The 19,086-nt window shown below is 41.2% G+C and overlaps 1 protein-coding gene across 1 annotated transcript in view; it reads left to right on the forward strand.

The window, feature by feature from the left end:
* The window catches only part of MLXIPL (MLX interacting protein like), a 94,185-nt gene extending 76,070 nt beyond the window's left edge, over positions 1–18,115 (forward strand). The window contains exons 10-17 of the mRNA XM_070735096.1: positions 5,060–5,133; positions 5,316–5,481; positions 5,637–5,737; positions 8,059–8,178; positions 9,464–9,591; positions 10,103–10,226; positions 10,696–10,825; positions 17,755–18,115. Coding sequence (XP_070591197.1) covers positions 5,060–5,133; positions 5,316–5,481; positions 5,637–5,737; positions 8,059–8,178; positions 9,464–9,591; positions 10,103–10,226; positions 10,696–10,825; positions 17,755–17,876 — 965 coding nt within the window. The 3' untranslated portion in view covers positions 17,877–18,115. The remainder of the gene's footprint in view (positions 1–5,059; positions 5,134–5,315; positions 5,482–5,636; positions 5,738–8,058; positions 8,179–9,463; positions 9,592–10,102; positions 10,227–10,695; positions 10,826–17,754) is intronic.
* The last annotated feature ends 971 nt before the right edge of the window (positions 18,116–19,086 follow it).

The following is a 19,086-nucleotide window of genomic DNA, read 5'->3' on the forward strand; positions in this document are numbered from 1 at the left end:
GCAGAGTAGATGCCCCCCCTTCTCTTCTACCTCTTCTACCTTCTTCTTATGAACTTCTGTGTGCTCTATTGTCCTCGGCTGAGGATACATGTGTGAGATGAAATCCAAAGCCATCCTCACACATGGGACCATCCAGAAGTTATTAATATGGACTGGAACATAAACTTATCTGCCTGCAATCTATCAATTGCATGAATCAACATAATTGTAAGCAAAGACTGTATTTTTCATCTTTATGAAGGAGTGATCATTCATTGCTAACGAATGGGATTCTGAACTACGTGTTATTTCTTGCCATGCTAACTCCGCTGCAAATTAAGCCAGCTGAACTCTGCTAATACAAATAATATTAATAATAATCAAAATACCCAACATTAATACCACTCTATAACGCCCTGGTCAGACCACATCTGGAGTACTGCATAAAGTTCTGGTCACCACTCTTCAAAAGAGACATAGAAACTCTGGAGAAGGTGCAGAAAAGAGCAACCAAAATGATTAGGGGACTAGAAACCAAGACTTATGAAGAGAGATTGCTGGAACTGGGCATGGATAACCTAGAGAAAAGAAGGGCATGAAAATATTTACTGACCCCTCGCATCCTGGATGTAAATTATTTCAACTCCTACCCTTAAAATGATGCTATAGAGCAGTGATGGCAAATCTATGGCACAGGTGCCACAGGTGGCACGTGGAGCAATATCTGCTGGCACGCGAGCTGTTGCCCTAGCTCAGCTCCAGCATTTTTATTTTTTTATTTTTTTTAATTTATTTTGTCCAATACACCAGTGTTTCCCAACCTTGGCAACTTGAAAATATTTGGACTTATACTCCCAGAATTCCCCAGCCAGCGAATGCTGGCTGGGGAATTCTGGGAGTTGAAGTCCAGATAGCTTCAAGTTGCCAAGGTTGGGAAACACTGCAATACACAATACATATTGAAGAGAATAGACATATAGTAATATATATAAACAAAAGGATAGAAGAAAAGATATAAAAATAGAGAAGATATATGAAAGGAAGAAAAGATATATGAGATAAAGGAGAGACAATTGGACAGGGGACGAACGGCACACTGGTGCACTTATGTACACCCCTTAATGCATGTGTGTGCCAGCCAGCTAATTTTGGGCTCGCACAGAAGCTTTGGGAGGGTATTTTTGGCTTCCAGGGGGATTGGGGAAGCATTTTTACCCTCCCCCAGCTCCAGGGAAACCTTTGGAGCCCGGAGAGGGCAAAACACAAGCCTACTGGGCCCATCAGAAGTTGGAAAAAAGGTCATTTCCGGACTCCAGAGGGCCTCTGAGGGGGAGGAGCTGTTCTTGCCCTCCCCAAGCATTGATTTGTGGATGTGGGCACTCACACATGCACAATAACGTGTGCCCACGCTCTCTCAGCACCCAAGGAAAAAAAGGTTTGCCATCACTGCTATAGAGCACTACACAGCAAAACAGCTAGACACAAGAACAGGTTTTTTTCCCAAATGCCATCACTCTGCTCAACAAATATTTCCCTCACCACTGTCAAACTATTCACTAAGGCTGCATTACTATTTCTATTCCCATCGTTCCTATCACCCATCTCCTCCCACTTATGACTGTATGACTGTAACTTGTTGCTTCTATCCTTACCACTTATATTAATATTGATTGCTTCCTGATTACTTATTTATACCCTATGACTATCATTAAGTGTTGTACCTCATGATTCTTGACAAATTTATCTTTTCTTCTATGTACACGGAGGGCATAGGCACCAAAGACAAATTCCTTGTGTGTCCAATCACATTTGGCCTATTCTGCTCTATTCTGTTCTATTCTATTCTATCCTTTATTATTATTATTTATTAGATTTGTATGCCGCCCCTCTCCGCAGACTCGGGGCGGCTCACAGCAATATCCTATTGTTATTTATTTATTTACTTACTTACTTACTTACTTACTTACTTACTTACTTACTTACTTACTTATTTATGTGCCGCCTCTCTCCGCAGACTCGGGGTGGCTAACAACAATGATAAAACCAGCATGTAGAAATCCAATTAGTAAAACAACTAAAAACCCTTATAATAAAACCCAACATACACACAAACATACCATGCACAACTTGTAATGGCCTAGGGGGAAGGAATATCTTAACTCCCCATGCCTCTTCTTCTTTAAAATCTCCAGTGTTGGAACACCCACAACTTCTGGAGGCCAGTTGTTCCACTGATCAATTGTTCTAACTGTCAGGACTGGTATTTGAGCAGAGGAAAGCACCAGTCACATCCCCTAGATTAGAATGGGGCATTTAAAAGTGGATTGGAACAGGGTAACACACAGCCGCTTTTTGGCTTGCACAGAGGCTCTGGAATGGGAATTTCGGCCTCCAGAGGGCCTCCGGGGTGGCGATGGGGAGCATTTTGCACCCTCCCCAAGCTCCAAGAAAGACTCTGCAGCCTGGGAAGGGAGAAAAATGGGCCTACCAGGCCTACTGGAGGTTGTGAAACATGAGTGGGGTTGCGCACGCATGCACAGAGGGGTAGGAAGAGTGGGTGGCTTTGAATTATAGATGTGGGCATGCATACGTACTACAGTGTTCCCTCGATTTCCGCGGGGGATGCGTTCCGAGACCGCCCGTGAAAGTCGAATTTCCGCGAAGTAGAGATGCGGAAGTAAATACACCATTTTTGGCTATGGACTATCACAAGCCTTCCCTTAACCCTTTAAACCCCTAAATTACCATTTCCCATTCTCTTAATAACCAATTACTCACCATTATTACTGGTACTTACCATTGAATAAGACACTTAGTGATCCTGATATTTATAAACATAATTATTTATTAACAATAATTTTTTTTTTTGTTATTTATTTGCAAAAAATATTAGTTTGGCGATGACATATGACGTCATCGGGTGGGAAAAACCGTGGTATAGGAAAAAAAACGCGAAGTATTTTTTAATTAATATTTTTTGAAAAACCGTGGTATAGGCTATTCGCGAAGTTCGAATCCGTGAAAATCGAGGGAACACTGTATTTCAGCACCCGAGGAAAAAACGTTTCGCCATCACTGCCATATGAGGTCTCCCCTCCAAGTGCTAATGAGGCCTAACCCTGCTTATCTTTCAAGGCCAGAAAAGGTCAGACTGATTGACCTCTCCAGGTTCCTAAGAGGCCAGTAAGGGGCGTATATAAGTGCACTGATGTGCCTATCGTCCCCTGTCCAATTGTCTTTCCTTATCTCATATATGATATATATTCTCTACTTATCTATCTATCTATCTATCTATCTATCTATCTATCTATCTATCTATCTATCTATCTATATTTGTTTTCATAAATTTTCACGGGTATATGTATGTAGATTGTTCTGAGTTCGGGTTTTGCCCTGTGTAATATTTTGCAAGTTTTTAGAAGTTCCAAGCTTCGTGCTGTTGTAAAATGGAATTTTACAGTTGCAAACATTCCATTTTACAACAGCACGAAGCTTGGAACTTCAGCCTGATGATGGTGAATGTGATTTCACCGAAACGTCGCATAGACATGCAAAATATTACACAGGGCAAAACCCAAACTCAGAACAATCTACATATACTGTATATATATCATATATATTCTCTCCGTATCTCTTATATCATATATATTCTCTTCTTTTTTACTTTCTATCTTTACATATATTACTTAATGTCTATTCTCTTCCATATGTATTGTATATTGGACAAAGAATAAATTAAAAAATTAAAAAAATAAAATAAAATGTTGATGCCTGCTGAGAAAGCTGTAACTAATAGCTATGTGACAGAGGGATGAAGCAAGCTTTGCTTCTTTCCTGATATACAGGTGCTCCACAACACGGCATGCTCCACAACACTTCAGGATGCCCCTTCCCTGTTACCTAAGAAAACATCAGCATCTTTCTTTCAGTAACCCAGAAAGACCTTCCAAGAAATAAAAGGCTGCCCCCCCAACTTTAGCTAAGATTCATTCACACATGAGGACCAGATTCCACTTGGAAGCGATCCCTCCCTCCTTAACTATAGCTCAGCTGCACTAGAGTTAAAGCACCCTGAGCACTGATTAAATTGGAAAGGACTGTTGCATTCACGCAAGGTATTAATCTAGGTCAGGGGTAGGCAAAGTTGGCTCTTCTATGACTTGCGGACTTCAACTCCCAGAATTCCTGAGCCAATCATGCTAGCTCAGGAATTCTGGGAGCTGAAGTCCACATGTCATAGAAGAGCCAACTTTGCTTATACCCTTAATCTAGGTTAAAATGAAATTGGGCGATTTTTGGTTCAGCGTAGAATTATTTATTATTATTTATTATTATTTATTAGATTTGCATGCCGCCCTTCTTCAAAGATACAACAGTAATAAAAACAATATAGTAGTGGAACAAATCTATAAAAAACATATAAAACCCTATCATTATTTTAAAAAAACCAAACAGCACATTCATACCAAACATAAAACAATGTATAAAAAAGCCTGGGGGAAAGGTGTCTCAACTCCCCCATGCCTGGCGGTATAAGTGAGTCTTGAGTAGTTTACGAAAGACAGGGAGGGTGGGGGCAGTTCTAATCTCCGGGGGGAGTTGGTTCCAGAGGGCCGGGGCCGTCACAGAGAAGGCTCTTCCCCTGGGGCCCGCCAAACAACATTGTTTAGTCGACGGGATCCGGAGAAAGCCAACTCTGTGGGACCTTATCGGTTGCTGGGATTCGTGCGGTAGCAGGCAGTTCCAGAGGTACTCTGGTCCAATGTCATGTAGGGCTTTAAAGGTCATGACCAACACTTTGAATTGTGACCAGAAACTGATCGGCAGCCAATGCAAGCCACGGAGTGTTGAAGAAACGAATCTTGGAAGCCCCACAATGGCTCTCGCCTTCGGAGTGGGAGTTGTCAAGCTGCTTTGTGAATCTGATCATCCATTCAGCAAGGTTTTCCTGCTGCACCACCACCTCCTTATATGAATGCAGGGATTGTACTTGGTTGTCCTTGGTTCAGGATTATCCATCTTCTGTAAACCTTACTGTGCTCTATAAATGGGTTGTCTTATTTTTTTCCTCTTTTTGCAGCAAAAGCAGAACCTAGCTTAGAGGACCTGGCTTCTCCCAGCCACACCGTGGCCTCCACAGCATCTGAGACCCTGGTAGGTGTTGGTGAGAGAACGATTTGCGTGGGGGGTGGGAGGGCAGGGGTTGTTCTTGGATTTGGAAGAGGGTTTTCTAGAGTCATTTTTAATATCTGGTGGAGGAAGGTTCCATGGACGCCCCTACCATGTGCCTGATGTTCCTTTGTACAATGCTAACTTTTTTCCCTTCCCTGCTCTAGCACAACACATTTGGTGAAGAACCCACCAGCTTCTTGTCCCGAATAGCAGAGCTCAGCCCTCAGCTGTCCCCCATGTCCAGCCCCTCGCAGTCCATTGCAAGCACAGCATCAACAGGTTCATTGCTTGTCCCCAAGATAGAACGTCTCTCCCCCACTCCTGTTTGTGGTGAGTCATTAGATCCAGCACCCACCATCTACCTACAGGAGTTCTAGTTATTCTGGGCGGTGTTCTGCCTGAATATATGTTCCATAGAAGAACTCTGTGAATGCTCAGTTGCAATCAATAATTGCAGGGATGTTGTCTTCCCTCCTTCCCCCCAGTAACCAATAACCAGAGAATGACACAAGGACCCCCTGTCTCCCTTGAGGGGCTAGTTTCATCCCCTCTCTATGCAAGCCAAAATAGGACAGAACCAAGCAAGGTAAGATATTTTATTTTATTTCATTTCATTTCATTCATTTATTTGTCAAACGTGTATAAGATAGTAGTTTATATAACAATTTGGTACCCGATTGTGGCAATGTGATTCTGCGAGTTACATACAGGTAGTCCTCAACTTATAACCATTCACTTAGTGGCTTTCAAAGTTACAACAGCAGTTGGGGGGGGGGAGCTGTTTTTAGCACCAGTCCTCACACTTGTGACCATCACAGCCTCCCCAATGTTCATGTTACAGTGATCCCTCGATTTTCGTGGGGGTTGCGTTCCCAGACTGCCCGTGAAAGTCGAATTTCCACGAAGTAGAGATGCGGAAGTAAAAACACAATTTTTGGCTATGGACAACCAAAAATACCCCCACGCACCCTTTTCCAAGGCCACGCAAGGAGCCAGGCTTGAAGTTGGGGGCGGGGAGCAACGAAAGTGCAGAGGCCGGCAAAGATTGTTTTGAATGTCGGCCGCCCCTGCCCCCCCCAGCACCTCTGGCCCCCTCGCCGCTACCCCCTGCCCGCCCGATCCGCCCCTCTCACCAGCTTTCTTGGGGCACGGGTCCTCCTGCAGCAGCGCTGGCGGCTACAGCTTCTCATCCTCCTCATTCGTCCAATAGCCGCTCTGAGCGCTTTGAGAATGCCTGCCCCGCCCCTCTTGCAGTCCCTTAGCTGAGAGCGCTTTCGTCCCAGCTGTCAGCGAGGGGTCTGCAGGAGAGGCGGGGCAGGCATTCTCACAGAGAGAGCAACAGACAGAGCAAGATAGAAAGGAGACAGGGAGAGAGAGTGAGAAAGAGAGAGAGAGAGAGAGCAAGAGGGGAGGAGAGTGGAAGGTAGAGAGAGAGAGAGAAATGATAGAAAAAAGGGGAGAAAAAAAGAAATGAGAAAATGATTGAAGCAGAGAATGACAGGAAAGAGAGAGAAAGAGAGAGAGAAGTGACTCTTGGTGATGACGTATGACATCATCGGGTGGGAAAAACCGTGGTATAGAAAAAAAACCGCGGAGTATTTTTTAATTAATATTTTTTGAAAAACCGTGGTATAGCCATTTCGTGAAGTTTGAACCCATGAAAATCGAGGGATCACTGTATTATTAAAATTCGGGCACTTGGCAACTGCCATATATTTACAAGAGTTGCAGCATCCTGGGCTCATGTGATTTGAGATTTAATGACCATGAGATTCACTTAACAACTGAAGTGATTTGCTTAACTTGTGGCAAGAAAAGTTGTAAAATTGGTCACGCTCACCTAATAACCACATTGCTTAGCAATAGAAACAGTGATGGGCTCCTACAGGTACGGTCAGGTACGCAGAACCGGTAGAAAAAAATTGAATTTTTTTTCTTTCCCCCCCTTCTGGACTCTGGGTGTTTTTCCTAACAGAGTAAATGAGGTTGAATGTGTGTAATGTGTATAATTTTAGAAGAGCTCTCTCTCTCTCTCTCTCTCTCTCTCTCTCTCTCTCTCTCTCTCTCTCTCTCTCTCTCTCTCTCTCTCTCTCTGTATACGTTCATTTACAGTTTATATAGTAGATAATGTATATTTTTGCACGCCTGTGTGTAATATATATGTACACATATGGCATATATACATAGAATTAAATAGTATATTTTGGATGTTCAATAACAGTAAATAGATAGGGAAATTTTATCTCTTTGAAGCGAGGAGGCCAGGCACCCTAACCCTAATCTAACCCTTGGCATAAGTGAGCTCAAGTTGGCCACCTTTAAGCCAGTCACATGACCTTTCTTTGGAACTTGCAATAGCATTGAAGTCTCCAATTAAAATTATATTTTTGATCCCTAATTCCGTTATTTTGTAATGCAATTTTTCATAGAACGTCTTTAGATTTTCATTAGGCGCATAAATGGATATGATAACAAGGGGCTTATGATTTATTTCTATATGTAACATTCATACCCTGCCATGTTGATCGTTGTATACTTGCTTGGAGTCTATTGATTTATCTACGTATATAGCTAAGCCTCTTCTGGTCTGCAAGGTTTGTATATAATTTGCCTGGTCTAGGATTCTGTAAGTATTTTTTTGTTTGCCTTCTTAATGTGGACTTCTTATAAAATAGTCACCTTGGCTCTTTGTCACATGACCTTTAAGCCATCCCCGGTCATGTGATCATCAAGCCATTCCCACTTGGTCACGTGACTGGCAAGCCACACCCACAAAATAACACCCACAGTATGATAGTGAACAATTTTGCAGCTCTTCACTGAATGGAAACTGTACTTCCAATTGTGACGGTAAGTTTGGACTGAACATCTACGCTTGACACTTAAAATTCCCTTTTTCCTTTCCAGACTGAGAGCCGCAGAATCATCCATATTTCTGCTGAGCAGAAACGCCGTTTTAACATCAAACTGGGGTTTGACACATTACATGGCCTAGTGAGCACTCTGAGTGCCCAGCCTAGCCTCAAGGTGAGTGCTGATCGACCCTTCTTGATCCTTGCCAATTCCCTCAACAGAGGCCACAAAATTACCCTTTCGGTTCTTGACGCCCTCTTGGAGAATCGGCTTCTCTAGTCTTGTCAGCCATCTTTATTCTGAAGGATGAGTTCTGCAAGCTTTATAATCCACAGCTGGCAGGGAAAGCAGATGTTGTAGGAGTTGTGGAGGTTGCCAGGCTAGTGAAGGCATCTAAACTGGTCCAGAAGGCAGCTGCACAAGCTATTGTGGGTGAACCCAGGTACACTCACATCACACCAACTCTCTGCAAGCTGCACTGACTCCCAGTCAGTCTCCGGACACAATTCAAGGTGGTTGGTTATCACCTATAAAGCCCTACATGGCTTAGGCCCAGACTATCTTCGGGACCACCTTCTGCCACATAGCGCCTAGCAACTGATAAGGGCCTACAGGGGTTGGCCTTCTCCAGGTCATAAGAACATAAGAAGAGCCCTGCTGAATCAGGCCAAAGCCCATCGAGTCCAGCATTCTGTGTCACAAGTGACCCACCTATTGTCCATGGGGATCTTGAGCAGAAAGAGAAGGCAAGACCCTCCCTTTCCCTTGACCCCCAAAAATGGTACTCAAGGGAATCCTGCCTGCCTCAACCAACATAGAGACGGCACATGGACATTCGTTTCAATAACCACCGATACACTTGGCATCCATGAATCTGTCTAATCCTGCCTTGAAGCTATCCAGGCTGACAGCTGTCACGTCCTCTTCTGGAAGTGAATTCCATAAACCAATGTCCCTCAGGGCGAAGAAATATTTCCCTTTATTTGTCCTCACTTTCTTACCTATAAGCTTTAGGGAGTGCCCCCTCATCCTAGTATTGTGTGATAGAGAAAATAATTTATCTCTATCCACCTTTTCTATCCCATGCATGATTTTATACACTTCGATCAAGTCACCTCTTAAACGCCGTCTTTCAACATCCTGTCAGTGTTGGCTGGCGGGGCTGCGGGAGGGAGTCTTCTCTGTGGTGGCTCCAGCTCTATGGAACCAGCTACCTCCTGAGATCCATACTGCCCCCACCCTGGAAAGCCTTGAAGACCTGGCTCCAGCCACAAAAATATATGAATGGTTTTTTAATGGGTTTTTAAACTGTCTTTTTATATTGCTTTTTAGATATTGTAAGCCGCCCAGAGTCCCGAAGGAGCTGGAAAGCCTATAAATTAAGCTAATAAAATAAAAATAATAAAATAACTAAATAAACACATTCCTCCTTCCTTCCTTCCTCCATCCCACTGTGCAGATCAGCAAAGCCACAACCTTGCATAAAACAGCAGACTACATTTGCAAGCTTCAGCAGGAACGAGCTACCCTGCAGGACGAAGCCCAGCGCCTGCGGGATCAAATTGAGGAGCTGAACATTTCCATCAAGTAGGCCCTGCTGGGGAGACCACTGGCTTTCTTTGGCAAAGGAAACGATTTGGGTGTCTTTTGGTTGCTGTCTTGGAGCCCTGGCATGGCACAGGCAATTGGGCATACAATAAAGCGGCAAATGCCAGAGGTTCTGGAGCAGTAATGGGTTGCTAGCCGGTACGCGCCACACTACGTACTGGTAGTGAAAAACGGAGTTGTGCGTGCGGATCCGGGTGACCAGCGGCGGGTGGGCACGTCCAAGTGAGATTTGGCTTCTGCGCATGTGCAGGAAGTGAAATCTCACGAGAAGACATGTGCGCGCATGAGACTTTGGCAAATTTTGGTGATTTTTTTGCTTCCGCGCATGTGCTGAAGCAAAAAGATCACTGAAATCTCACGCGGCCATGTGTCCTCTTGCGGGATTTCACTGGAGCTGCACACGCATCACATCACCTGTTCTGGAAATGATGGCACCTGGATTTTGTGTCAAATCCAGGCTTCTCCTTAATTTGTCCTTCCTCCCCTCTAGCCTCTGCCAGCAGCAGCTGCCTGACACGGGTGTGCCCATCACCCGCCAGCGTTTTGACCAGATGCGACATATGTTTGACCAATATGTCCGTTCGTGCACTTTACAGAACTGGAAATTCTGGGTTGTATCCTTTGAAGAGAAGGCTGTTTGAATCCCTGTAAGGGAATCTGCAAAGCTTGGACCAGAATAACCATTCCCTGAAGTTGCCAATGGTTCAAGTACAGTATTTCTTGCAATGATTCAGGTAGTCGTTGCACAAGCCAAAGGTGACAGGGTATCTAGAATAGAATATAATTCTTTATTGGCCAAGTGTGATTGGATACACAAGGAATTTGTCTTGGTGCATATGCTCTAATTTGCTGCATGGATTCAAGATATTGTATATTGTTTATTACTGTATATGTTGTGAGCCACCCCGAGTCCTTGAAGAGGGGCGGCATGGAAATCCAAATAATAATAATAATAATAATAATAATAATAATAATAATAATAATAATAATAATAATAATAATAATAATAATAATCTGTTACCTAGCAAAGGCAGCAGAGGGGAAAAAGCAAAGCTGACTCCTTAACTGCTCCTCTTCCATCAGTTCAGCATCATCATGCGGCCTCTCTTTGAGTCCTTCAATGGGATGGTGTCCACCACCAGCCTAGAAAGCCTCAGTCAAACGTCTTTGGCCTGGCTGGATCAATACTGTTCACTTCCGGCATTGCGACCCAGTAAGTCATTGATTTCCTTTTCATTTTCAGTTAGGATGGTTCTGGGTGCAAAGGGACTGAATGAAATCAGGAAATAATGTTCAAACTTTAATCCAGCATGGAGTTGTGCAAATGCTGAACCAGAACATCAGGTTACAAACTTGGATTGTAAAGCATTTTTTTTTAAAAAGGACACCCGGATTCAATTTCTTCCTTAGCTATGGAGCTTATAACAGATAGCCCTCCCTTATTGAGCACCCTCAGTTAGTGACTGTTCAAAGTTGTGACAGTACTGAAAAAAGGAGACAACTGCTCCTCAAAATTGCAGTCATTTATGTGTGGTCACATGTTCACAATTTGGGTGCTTCGTAACCAGCAAACATTTACAATGATTATGTGTGATCACTGCTTGTAAACATCATAACTGGTTTCTGATAAACAAAGTCAATGGAGAAGCAGGATGACATCTTGCTCAATGAACAAGGGTGATTCACTTAATGAACGGCAGGGGGACTGATATTAGTCTGGCATAGTCAGATGAGATAGAAAGATGGATGGATGGATGGATGGATAGATGCATGGATGGGTGGATGAGTGCGTAGATAGGTAGGTAGGTAGAGATAAATGGATGGATGGATGGATAGATAGATAGATTGATTAGATTGATTATATAGATAATGATAGGTGGATAGATGATAGATAGATAGATAGATAGATAGATAGATAGATAGATAGATAGATAGATAGATAGGGATGGATGGATGGATAATGATAGGTAGGTAGATAGATAGATTCTCCTCTCACCCTAGTAGTGGGTCATGAGTTGGGGACCTCAGTCTTAAAGTATGCTGGAAGCCAGAAGACAATGTGAATGCTAAACCTAACCCTAATGCCAACAGAAATATCATACATTTTCTGGAAGAATCGCAGCTTGTCCAACACACTGCTTTCATTTATACAGAAAACATGTTATTTGTGATAGTTCTAAGGACAGTATTTCATCTTCTGCTTTGATTTTGTACCTTTCCTTTTTTGTTGTGATATCTTAGTTCTTTTCTCAAAGGAAAAAAGCACACACATTGTTTATTAACATCTTGCTGGCTGAGGAATTCTGGGAGTTGAATGCATTTTAAAGGTGCCAAGGTTTAGAAACACGGCTATAAAGCATAGGAGGATTCAGAAAGAATGTAACAGGATGTACGGAATAAACGAATGAAGATAGTATGTATGTGAAAGTTTACAACATGAGTACAAGTATACATTTCATATCACTTGTGCCTTCTGGGGTGCTATTTCTTTGGGGAGAAGTCTGGCTGTACTTTGCACTGGCAAGATTCAATATCTCGGTTCCCTAAGGCAGCGTTTCCCAACCGGTGTGCCGCGGCACACTAGTGTGCCGCGAGACACAGCCAGATGTGCCGCCAAGCTCCTAGGGAAAAAGGAGAGCTTAAGGAGAGCCCTGCCCAACTGCCCAAGTAATAGAGCAGGACCAAGGTGCTAGAAGAGTTCAACCTCAGCGAGAAACCAAAAAACCCATTAAATGACAACGAATAAAGACTTAAAAATCTTTTCCGTAAATGTTAATGGACTTAACGAACCAAGAAAAAGGAAGCAAATTTTTTCTAAAATTAGAAACCAAAATGTTCAGATTGCAATACTACAAGAAGTTCATATTAAAAAAGATAACCAAAAATTACTGTTGAATCCCAAAATTGGAAAAATGTATGCTGCATTAGCAGACCAAAAAAAAAGAGGTGTAGTGATGTATGTCAAGAATTCTATAAATTCCAAACAAATATATAAGGATAAAGAGGGTAGGATATTGATTGTACAAGTAGATATTGAACCTAGACCTCTAGTGGTTGTTTCTATTTATGCTCCCAATGAAGACCAAATGACATTTTATAAAAATTTACACCAAATAATAATAGATTTAGCTATTGATAATTTATTGATAATAGGTGACTTCAATGCTATCGCGAATAGACAATTAGACCACTCAGGAGGGGGAGGTAATAAAAAAAGGGGAAAAGGCAAAAAAACAAGAAGAAATTTGCTACCTAGTACTTTTCAAAAAATGAAAGCGGAATTATTACTAAGCGACATTTGGAGGGAAAGACACCCTCACAAAAGGCAATTTACCTTTTACTCCAATCCTCACAAAATTTGGACGAGAATTGACATGTTATGGGCACCAAAAACGGTGGCAGAACAAATAAGAGAGGTCGAGATAGACGTTAATACATGGGCTGATCATAACCCAATAGTGGTCTATATGACGATGAATAATAAACAGAACAACTGGCGGATGAATAGGTATATATTAAATGATAAGAAATATAAGGATTGGATTGAAAAGGAATTAAAAATATTTTTTGAAATTAATAAAACATCAGACACTACTCCACAGAACTTATGGGATACAGTTAAAGCGTATATAAGAGGTTTAACAATATCCTATACAGCAAAACACAATAAGGAAAAGAAATTAGAGTACTTACAATTAACAAACGAACTAAAACAATTAGAATCCTTATCGCAGCAACACATTAAGAACAGAGATCTAAAGACAGAAATAAATGTAATTAAACATAAAATTAGAGTTATAGAACAAAACCAACTAACTGAAAAGATCAAAAGAGCAAAGCAACAATATTTTGAACATGCAAATAAACCTGGCAGATGGCTAGCGTATAAACTTAGAAAACAGAGTCAATCAAAATTAATCCAAAAATTAGAAGATAAAGATGGTAAAATAAAATATGACACAGAAGGTAAGGCAGACATTGTGTATAATTTTTATAAAGAATTATATGCTAAAGATCATGTTATTGAAGATGAAGTTTTTAACTATTTAGAGGCTTCAAATTTACCACAAATAACAGAAGATCAACAGGCCACCATGGATGGACCAATAACAATGGAGGAACTCCTAATAACAATTAAAAAACAGAAAAGCAACAAGGCCACAGGCCCAGATGCCATACCTGCAGAATGGTACAAGATAGACAACGAAACAATAAGAAACCATATGTTAGAAACTTTTAATTTATGTAGACTTGAGGGAAAAATCCCCAAATCTTGGTCAGAATCACTGACAACCTTAATACATAAACAGGGTACAGAACCAGAAAAAATTAAAAATTATAGGCCTATATCATTATTAAATGTAGATTATAAGATCTTTATTGCCATTTACGCAGAGAGACTCAAAAGAGTTATAAATGGAATAATACACCAAGACCAAAATGGGTTTCTTCCAGGGAGACAAATTAAAAATAATATTAGAACTGTAATAAATATACTAGAGTACTATGAACAACACCCAGACAAGACGGCATCTTTAATGTTTTTGGACGCTCAAAAAGCCTTCGACAACGTTAATTGGATATTTATAAAAATGCAATTAAATAAAATGAGATTTGGTCCAAAATTTGTTAACCTAATAGATACCATATATTCAAAACAAACAACGAATATAATATTGAATAACAGTCAATTACCAATACTTGACATAAATAAGGGAGTTCGCCAAGGATGTCCTATATCACCATTGTTATTTATTATGACCCTTGAAACCTTATTAATTAAAATAAGAGCGGACCCCAAAATAAAAGGTTTAACCGTAGGAGATGAAACCTACAAACTCCAGGCCTTTGCAGACGATCTAATGTTTATAATTGAAGAACCGACTACAACAGTTCCTACCTTACTACAAACCATTGAACAATATGGAAACGTAGCAGGTTTAAAGATAAACAAAAGCAAAACACATTACTTGACCAAAAATATGAATAAAACACTAGAAACTAAATTAGAAAGTATTTCTGGAATAAAGACTGTAAAAAAGGTAAAATATTTAGGAATAAATTTAACAGCGAAAACAATAACATTAAAAAATGATAATTATATGAAATTACTAGCAGAAATTAAAAAAGACTTAGCAATGTGGAATAATTTGAAAATATCTTTCTTAGGAAGAATTGCAACAATCAAGATGAACATTTTACCCAAGGTCTTATTTCTTTTTCAGACAATACCAATAAACCCAGGGGGTATCTTTTTAAAAACTTTAACAAACTTAGTTAAAAAATTTATATGGCAAGGTAAAAAAGCAAGGATAAAAATGAATTGTTTAGAAGATATCAAAGAAAGAGGAGGATTTGGCCTTCCAAATTGGAAACTATACTATCAGGCCGCTGCATTAACATGGCTTAGAGATTGGATAATCTTAGATAATAAAAGAACACTTGACCTAGAAGGACATGATCTCATGCTTGGATGGCACGCATTTTTATGGTATGATAAGGACAAAAACCACTCATATTTTAAAAGGCATACACTAAGGAAATACTTATTAGAAGTATGGAAAGACATAAAGAAGAATCATTTCTTAAGCATCCCAGATTGGTTAGCTCCTTTAGAAGCAATAACGCATCCAAAGTCTATAAAGGACAAGAAAATGACTTATAGATATAAAGAACTATTAAATGATCAGATGAAGCTTAAATCTAGAATTGAACTACAAGAAGAAGGGATAATAATAGATTGGTGGCACTACGCCCAGATCCGATCTAGATATCAGAAGGATAAAACTCTTTACATTTTTAATAAAAGTAAGAATCCTTTAACTACTTTAATAACCACTAACTCCACAAAAATGATAGGGAAAATATATAAACTACTTATTGCTCATAAAAATATAGAGTTGACTTTAAAAGATACTATGATAAGATGGTGTAGAAATATTGGTAAGGAAATAGACATAGACACATGGGAGAAAGTGTGGATTAATAATTGGAAAATGACTAAATCAGTTTCTCTAAAAGAAAACCAAATCAAAATGTTTTATAGATGGCATCTCCCACCAAATAGGATAGCAAAAATGTTTCCCAAAACATCCCCAATATGCTGGAAATGTAAGAAGGATATAGGAACTTATTATCATCAATGGTGGACATGTGGCAAAGCAAAAATATATTGGAAGATGATTGAAAAAATATTAAAAGAAATAACAAAGCAAGATATAGATATTACCCCGGAATTTTACTTACTAGGCGTCACAAACCAGATCTATAAGAAAGAAATTTTTTATTTAATTATACACATATTAACTGCGGCTAGAATAATATATGCGCAAAACTGGAAAGGGGAGGAAATCCCCAAGGAAGAAGAGGTTATAGCTAAGATATTAGATTGCGCTGAAATGGATATGATGACAAGAAGATTAAACGATCAAGAGGATACTAAATTTTACGAAACATGGAACAATGTTTACAAATGGATAGATAGGAAAAAATAAGATATATTGCTAGTGGTTGTTTTTTTAATCTTTTTTTTGTATTAGTTTTTACCTAGGTGATAATAATATTAATATTAGTTTAAAAGGACTTTTTGATGATTATGATATAGTAATGTATGTATAAGTATAAGCAACATACCAAGATTTTCGAAGTATAATAGTTGAATTTAGCTTTACTGTTTGGACTGAAGGTTTGATACTACTTTACTATAGTAATTAGGATTATATTAAAGGTATTTTTTCTTTGGTAATTATGTTATACTAACCCTACCTAACACCCATATTAAGATTTGTAAACTTTAATTCAAATTTATTAATTTTTTTTTTCTATATAATAGTTAACATATATTTAATTATGTATTCTTTTTCTATATTTGAATGTATACTTTCATAAGAAGCGGGGGAAACACACCCCCACTTTATGTTCATTGTTTGTATGTATTTGTTTGTTTTTTATGAAAAATAATAAAAAAAAATTAAAAAAAAAAAAAAGGAGAGCCCTGCCCAGCTGGAGATTCCCTGGCAGCACCAGGTAGAAGCCGGCAATGCAGCACCCTTTTCCAGTGCCGCGCAAGGAGCTGGGCATTGGAGTTTGGGGTGGGGAGCGATGAAAGTGCGGATGCCGGCGCCGCGGCTGCCCCCACCCCCCAGTGCCTCCGTTCCCCTCGCGTCCCTGGCTTCTCGCCACTGACGCCCTCCCGCCCTCCCGCTCGATCTGCCCCTTTCTCCAGCTCCTCAGGCGAGCGCTCGGAGAAAACCTTCTCACAGTGGAGGTCGGAGAAGGTTTTTTGGAACGTCGGGGGAAAAGCTTTGCCGGCCTCCGCAGAGAAGAAAGAGAGAGAACAAGAGAGAGAAAGAAAGGACGAGAGAGAAAGAGATAGCAAGAGAGACAGAATGAGAGAGAGAGAGAAAGAAAAAGAAAGAAAGAGACAGCAAGAGGGGGGAAGGAGGGAGAGAGAAAGAGAGCCAAAGAGAGAGGAAGGAAGGAAGAGAGAAAGAAAGAGATAGCAAGAGAGACAGAATGAGAGAGAGAGAGAGAAAGAGAAAGAAAGAAAGAGACAGCAAGAGGGGGGAAGGAGGGAGAGAGAAAGAGAGCCAAAGAGAGAGGAAGGAAGGAAGAGAGAAAGAAAGAGATAGCAAGAGAGACAGAATGAGAGAGAGAGAGAAAGAGAAAGAAAGAAAGAGACAGCAAGAGGGGGGAAGGAGGGAGAGAGAAAGAGCAAAAGAGAGAGGAAGGAAGAGAGAAAGAAAGAGATAGCAAGAGAGACAGAATGAGAGAGAGAAAGAAAGGAAAGAAAGAAAGAAAGACAGCAAGAGGGGGGAAGGAGGGAGAGAGAAAGAGCAAAAGAGAGAGGAAGGAAGGGAGAAAGAAAGGGTTGGAGAGAGAGAGAAAGAGGGAGGGAGAGAAAGAGGGAGGGAGAGAGAAATAGAGCGAAAGGGAGAAAGAGAGATTTTTTTTGTCCAAACTTTTTTGCGCCCCCCCCCCCCCCCCAATGTTCCCCAGGATTTTGAAAATGTGAATAATGTGCCACGGCTCAAAAAAGGTTGGGAAACACTGCCCTAAGGAAACCGACCAGAGCAAAGGAAGCAGAAACAGTTTTAGAGGTGTCTCGTGGTTTTACACTCTTCACACATTTTGTCTCCTTAGCTGTACTGAGCTCCCTTCGCCAGCTGAGTGTTTCTACTTCAATCCTGACCAACCCATCGGGCATTCCAGAACAGGCTACTCAAGCAGTGACAGGAACAAGCACCATCGATGGCTCTTCCTAGCCCCAAAATGGGATGCTAACCAGAGAATAATAGCTGCCAGAGGATTACTTCATCCTTTCAGAAGAGCTACGTTTTATGAAAAACAACTGATCGATTGGTTCTCTGCAGGAACCTTATAGAAGAGCCTCTTTTCTGTGTTGACTTTTTCTCCAAAGGTTCTCTAACTCAAAACCCATCTGGACTAACCTCCTCGCCCAACCTGGACAATGTAACAGAAGTGATTAAACTATTAAGATCTGTGTGATCTGTTTGTTTTTCTCTTGGTGGGGTTAGCTGACATCTTCCAGTTTATACATTAGTGATTCTTATAGGCCGGGGATGGCTAACCTTTTCAGCTCCGAGTGCCCAAATCACACACATACCCATAATCAGGGGTGGGCAGAAGGCAGGACAGGGTGGAACGCAGTTCCACCGGCAAAAATGAAGATGCGTGCGTAGCTCAAGCTGATCGGTGGCTGTCACTTCCTGGATAACTGGTCTCAGCTCGGCTCTCCTTTCTTTTCCTTGCTGCTGCTGCTGCGTCTGCGCTCCTTGCTTTTTTCCTCTTTCCTCCTTCCTGGCCTCGGACGAGCTTCCCTCTCTCCTGCCCGGCTCCCCTCCAGCCTCACGTGCCCACCTCCTGCCTGAGGTGCAAGCAGAAGGCAGTAATCCACAGTAACTGAATTTAAACATGCCTGGGATAAACATATATCCATCCTAAGATAAAATACAGGAAATAGTATAAGGGCAGACTAGATGGACCATGAGATCGTTTTCTGCCGTCAATCTTCTATGTTTCTATGTTTCTAAGGTGGTGGGTGGAAGCGACGCTGGCAGCATTTATTATTATTATTTATTTATTAATTCAATTTTTTATGCCGCCCTTCTCCTTAGACTCAGGGCGGCTTACAACATGTTAGCAATAGCACTTTTTAACAGAGCCGGCATATTGCCCCCACAATCCGGGTCCTCATTTTACCCACCTCGCAAGGATGGAAGGCTGAGTCAACCTTGAGCCGGTGAAGAGATTTGAACCACTGACCTACAGATCTACAGTCAGCTTCAGTGGCTTGCAGTACAGCACTCTACCTGCTGCGCCACCCCGGCTCTTTATGCTTCTGGCAGCACCCGTTCATCTAGCTATCCAGCCTGAGGTGGGGGGGGCATCCAGGAAGGGGAGCGCGGGAAACACAAAGCAAATTGTCACCCCAGCGAGCGACACTGGTAAGGT

Source organism: Erythrolamprus reginae, chromosome 1, assembly GCF_031021105.1.
Source record: "Erythrolamprus reginae isolate rEryReg1 chromosome 1, rEryReg1.hap1, whole genome shotgun sequence".
Lineage (NCBI taxonomy): Eukaryota > Metazoa > Chordata > Lepidosauria > Squamata > Dipsadidae > Erythrolamprus > Erythrolamprus reginae.